The 6000-nt window shown below is 43.6% G+C and overlaps 1 protein-coding gene across 1 annotated transcript in view; it reads right to left on the bottom strand.

The window, feature by feature from the left end:
- Window positions 1–3252, bottom strand: part of Hmgxb3 (HMG-box containing 3) — a 44167-nt gene extending 40915 nt beyond the window's left edge. The window contains exons 1-2 of the mRNA XM_059246118.1: window positions 2695–3252; window positions 1064–1162 (exon numbers count right to left, since the gene is read on the bottom strand). Of these exons, the coding sequence (XP_059102101.1) occupies window positions 1064–1162; window positions 2695–3252 (657 nt within the window). The remainder of the gene's footprint in view (window positions 1–1063; window positions 1163–2694) is intronic.
- Window positions 3253–6000: the final 2748 nt, after the last annotated feature.

Consider the following 6000-nt stretch of genomic DNA (forward strand, 5'->3'; position numbering starts at 1 on the left):
AGCCTGAGCTGCAAATGAGACCCTGTCTCAAAATACCCCAAATAAGCAAATAAGTAATCTACTTCTGTATGTTTTAAAATTAAAACATAATTAAAAACCAGTCCACAAACAAAGTTCCTTCTTGACTTGACTGGTTATTCTATCAAATAATTCTGGAAGAAATAATTTGTCTATAACACCGACTCTCCTAGGAAATATACTTCCCACGCACCCGGTGAGGCAAACATCACCTTAATAAGAACACAAGACAAACCAGACAAGAAAATTAGAGATCCATACCTGATGAAGTTAAGACACAAAAATTCTGGACAAAATTTTAACACATCAAAATCAAATATATAAGAGGGAAGGCAGATCGCTACAAGTGAGTTTACCCCAGAAATGCCAGGTTAGCACTAGCATGTAATAAACAATGGAATCTACCACTTCAGCCAGGTGTGGCAGCACAGGCCTTTAATCCCAGCACTCGGGAGGCAGAGGCAGGCGGATCTCTGTGAGTTCAAGGCCAGCCTGGTCTACAGAGTGAGTTCCAGGACAGCTAGGGCTACACAGTGAGGCCTTGTCTCAAAACAAAACAAAATTGATTTCTAAAAAGTCCCCCTTTTTACTACATACTACCAGGGACTAAGCAGTTACTTTAGAAAACCATTTATAATCACATCAAAAACCATGAAGTATTTAGGACTACATCTCAGGCCAGAAGTTGCAGTGTGTGGTGGGAAAATATCAACTGAGTCAAGAAGCCACAAGCCTGGTTTGTTTATGTCCTCAGGATTTCACATCTCTTTCTCTGGGCTGTTATATCATCTGTGCGGTGACAATGCTTAACTAGGTCAATGGCTCCACAGCATTCTGAAAACTGCCCCCAGGTGTCCCAAGAAGTCTATATACTCGGAGGAGTTCACAGGTACTGTGGAGCTGTACTTACAGGGCTCCTGACCATCAACACGTGACTCAGGGAATACAAAGCCCACTGCTGGCTCCCATGTCCAAAGGCTTTAAGACCTTGGAAAACTATTTTGAACAGAAGAGAATACATGCAGCCTAATTCCTCAGTACTGACCAGTTTGATGGAGGAAGGGTTCTCCACAATCGAGTAAGCAGGCAGAGGCAGCATGATGAACTGGGTGGTTGGAGCAGAGGAGTTATTCTCACTGGAGTCCTGTGCACATGGAGAGGATAGTTAAACAGTGTGCAGAACACCCACAGACACCACAATCCTGGAAGACTGCATCCAGAACAAAACTCAACGTGCTCATCCAGTACACTCCGCAAAATAAATGAACAGTTCTACTAAAATAAGAAGATTCCTTAGAAACAAGAGAAAATGACTACCACAGAAGATGTGCTATGACCATTTCATGGGTGAGAAAACTAGAGCTGTAACGGCTTAGGGACCCCCAAGATCTCATAAGCACTTAGTAAGAAAGTCCAATTCTTCTGGCCCTCTTACCATCCCCTACGAAGTGGTACAGGAGAGATGCTCAGTGTGAAGAGAACTGGCTGCTCTTCCAGAGGACCTGGGTTTGTTCCGGCACCCACATGGCAGCTCACAATCGTTCTCAACTGCCTCCACCAGATCGGTGGCAACGATTTAGTCATAAAGCAGCACCGAGGCAACCACACAACCAAACAGACATACTGGGTCTAGGATAGAGCTCTACGGGATACCTGTTCTTTTACCCAAGCATCAGGTATACTATAACACATTGGCCCTCTTATCCTGTCCAGGGAAAAAGGGGGACACTGTAACCAGGGCATTGTGGCAGGTCCCCCAGAATCAATGAGACTTCTGCTTTCATCTCCACCAAGAACCCCTTGGTACAGTGGAGAAGGAATTGCTTTTTTCTTTCTTTTTAATTATAAGCACCTTTACCCACTGAGCCACCTCACTGCCCCCAGATCTGTCTGTCTGTCTCAGGTCTTGGTTCCATGACCCTGTCCTTAAAGAGAACTTGTCTTCCTAGTCCCACCTATTTCTTTTCAATTTTTTTTATTATTTTTTAAAATTTTATAATTTAATTTAATTTTACATATTGGCCACGGATTCCCCTGTCCTCCCTCCTCCCGCCCCCCCCCCCCAACCCACTTCCCATTCCCATCTCCTCCAGAGGGCAAGATTCAGTCAAGGCAGGTCCAGTCCCCTCCTCCCTTCACCCAGGCTGAGCAAAGTATCCCTGCATATACCCAAAAGTGTCTTTCAGTAATTCTCATATATAGTTGTGTTTTTTTGAAAGAGACTTCAGGACATAAAATCTTGATTGGTACGAATAGCATGAAGTTCTTGGCTTTAGTTAAGCTCTCCTACTAATGTACCTCACATACTATCTTTTTTTTTTTTTTTTGGTTTTTCGTGACAGGGTTTCTCTGTGTAGCTTTGCGCCTTTCCTGGATCTCACTCTGTAGACCAGGTTGGCCTCGAATTCACAGAGATCCGCTTGTCTTTGCCTCCCAAGTGCTGGGATTAAAGGCATGCGCCACCACCGCCCGCACATACTATCTTATGTGAGGAAAACTCTCACTGAGCCAGGCTGAGAGGTGGTAAGATGCCTGAGAAACAGAACTCTGGAGCAAGTTCAAGGCCTAGAAACAGTAAAGTATCACACCTATACTCTACATTACCCTGGTCAAAAGCAAAAGGTACCTTATAAAGAATACCAGACAAAGCAAAGACATCAGGGTAAAGCCACTTACCCTCATGACTGTTACCACCGACAAGCTCTCTCCAACTTGGGAGTGTGGCACAGCCATGCTTCCAGTGGGGACATCTGGTGAGCCATTTACTAAGGTCTCTTCAATGACCAGGCTTGTCTGGTAGGGTTGGTGGCTCTCTCCCACCTCCAAGGACGCCTCCTCCAGGAGCATGTCTTGGCTGAGGATCTCCGAAGTGGCAATCTCCTGCACAGCACCTGGCTGGGAAAGGGCGCCCACCTCCTCAGCCAGGGCCTCCACAGCGAGGCACTGCTCTGCCATGCCTGCATGGCTGGTTACTACATCCGGGGAAGCATTAGACACGAGCGTTGATCCTTTAGGGGACACCTGGTTCTGAGCCACACAGAGCTCTAGCTGAGGGCAGCTCCTGTCTTCCTGCAGGGTGCTCTTGGGAATGATGATGTAATCCGATCGGGGAAGGATCTTTCGGAAACCTGGGATGTCCGGAACCACAGCAGTCAGTGATGATGAGAGCTTAGAGTTCTGAGAATGAGGAAGCCAAGAGGGAAACAAGCAGAGATGAATGGATGAAGAGCTCATGAAGTTGTGTATAGTAGCTTTTTTTTTTTTTCCAAAAACTGCCTGACCTAACTCAGAAAAGATCAGCCTCTGTCAACAGCAATGTCACCTTCATTTGAATCAACATACTTTACTTGCTCAAGAAACTGTAGAACGGATTAGATTCTATTGTTAGGGGGATTGAACTGGGGGCTTTTGCATCCTGGGAAAATGCTCTACATCTATGGCACTGAACTCTGGGTAGGGCATCAATCCTGGCTTCCAAAACTGTGAGCTTGAACACCAGGTCTGCATAGTCTTGAGCAAACTCTATTCCCTCTTGACGCCTCAGCAACCCCACCTGTGGGTTTTCAGTGTTTTTTGTTTGTTTGTTTGTTTTTTTTTTATAGGAATCTGGCAATTTGTGAGTTCTTTTTAAACTTTGATACTTTTGAGTTATAAAATAACAAACAATGTAAATACCTAAACAAGTACTACTAGATTATCAGACGGTTTAAATTAAGGCCCTGAATACATTAGGGTGTGCAGAGAGGAAACCCAACATCTTAAAATTCAGAAATTTGTTGAAACCTGTGACTTAATTTTATCTCTAAAATAACACTATAGTATTACCAGTTAATACATGGGGAAATCAAAGTCAAAATTCATGAGGCTAAAAGTCCAGGGCATAAAATTAGTAAGAAGTAAAAACCTGAACTCTATTTTTTTTAAAGCTCAAGACTAGGTAGGTACTAGAAGCAGCCCGCATGGCAAATCAGTACCCAAAGGGGAATCTGTGTTTGATTTTTTTTTTAACTTAAACTAAAAGTCATCCAGTAAGAGAAACAGAACAAAATGAATAGATAATAAAAACCCAGTCAAATGTCAAAGCACCTTTTAAAGGCACACTGAGCCGGGCGGTAGTGGCGCACGCCTTTAATCCCAGCACTTGAGAGGCAGAGGCAGGTGGATCTTTGTGAGTTCGAGGCCAGCCTGGTCTACACAGCAAGATCCAGGAAAGGTGCAAAGCTACACAGAGAAACCCTGTCTCGAAAAACCACACACACACACACACACACACACACACACACACACACACACACACAAAAAAAAAAAAGTCACGCTGAAATTAACTATAAGAGCATCTTTGGAGAACTCAAAAGGGAGAATCAATGGACTACTTAAGGCACAAAGGCAGCACTCAAAGATAAGAGTTAAAACAAGCACTCAGGTGAAATGTGAAGGTAGACGGACTGCAGAGGGCAAGGGGAACGGCATCTTCCCAACCCCTCAGAAGACACACTAGGGCAACGAGATTAAATGGTGCAAATGAACAGAATTGTCTGGATTAAAACAGAGAAAAGGACTATGGCAGAAACTACACAGACTTGAAGGAATAACACAGGAGCCCCAGGTCCTGCATTGAGCAGGAAGGGCCACCAAGAAGAGACAGTCTGCCAAGGACTCTTGACAGTCCCCCAAGATGCAGAGTTTCATCTGCATACCAGGAGACCTAGAGGACAGCGCAGCACAGAAAGCTTCACCAAGTCTCAGCGCATTCCAGGGACCCACTAACTGGCACTTTTTCTTCTTACGTGGAACTGGATTTTTTTGTTTGTTTCTTTGTTTTGGTTTCTCTGTATAGTCCTGGCTGTCCTGGAACTCACTCTGTAGACCAGACTGACCTCAAACTCAGAAATCCACCTGCCTCTGCCTCCTGAGTGCTGGGTTTAAAGATATGTGCCACAACAGCCTGGCTGGATTTTTTAAAAAAATTTAAGATTTAATTATTTTACATGCATGAGTGTTTTGCAGGTATGTACGTATGTGTACTGCATGTATGCCTGGTGTCCAAGAAGGTCATTAGATTCCCTGGAAATAGTTACAGATGGTTGTAAGTTGCCATGTTGGTGCTGGGAACCAAATGTGGATCCTCCACAGGAACAGCCAAGTGTTCTTAACTGCTGAGCCATCTCTCCACCTAGTACTGGATTTTTTTTATCTACTGCAAAGTAACACTTATGGACTAGATCAAAATCTGCCAAGAACTTAGATATGTGATTTACATTATATATTTTAACTTCATTTGATCTTCTGAGTGTTTTGCCTAGATGTCTATGCAGTACACGTGTGCCTAGTGTCCTCAGAGATTGAAAAAAAAAAAGGGCGGGAGGATTAATGCACTTGGAACTGAAGTTACAGATGCTGGGAGCCACCATGTGGGTGCTGGGAACCAACCCCAGGTCTTCTGTAAGCTTGAGTGCTCGGCACCACTGTGCCATCAGCACTCCAGCACTCCAGCCCTACACTATATATTTTAGAGATTATGACTGCCTACAAGCTCCATTTTGCAGATGAGAAAACTTACCGACTCAAAAATTTAAATGATTCTTCCAAAATCATTTATCTAGTACCTTGATGGTAGTAGTGGAAATGAGTGAATATGAACAAGCACACAAATAAGGAAAAAAAAAATCAACGCAGATGATGTAAAAAAAATTTAGTCTTGCTAAAAACCAAATCATTCCAGAGTTAGTTGAGATTATCAGACAAAAAGGTTGCTGCCTTTATTTGATGTTTTAAAAGAGGTTGGCTCTAAGGATGGATCTCATGGCAATTATGCTAAGCATATGCTCTGCCACTGAGTTATTCCCAACTCCCAAGACTGTGAATTTCAGAATATGGAAGCCATGTGGAACAGGTATACTTTTCTTATATTTTACCTCCTCAGCCTCAGCTTTCCTGGGGTTATTTCCCAGACTTGTCATAACAAATCATCTAATGGCAAAA

This window comes from Peromyscus eremicus, chromosome 19 (genome assembly GCF_949786415.1).
Source record: "Peromyscus eremicus chromosome 19, PerEre_H2_v1, whole genome shotgun sequence".
In the NCBI taxonomy this organism is placed as follows: Eukaryota; Metazoa; Chordata; class Mammalia; order Rodentia; family Cricetidae; genus Peromyscus; species Peromyscus eremicus.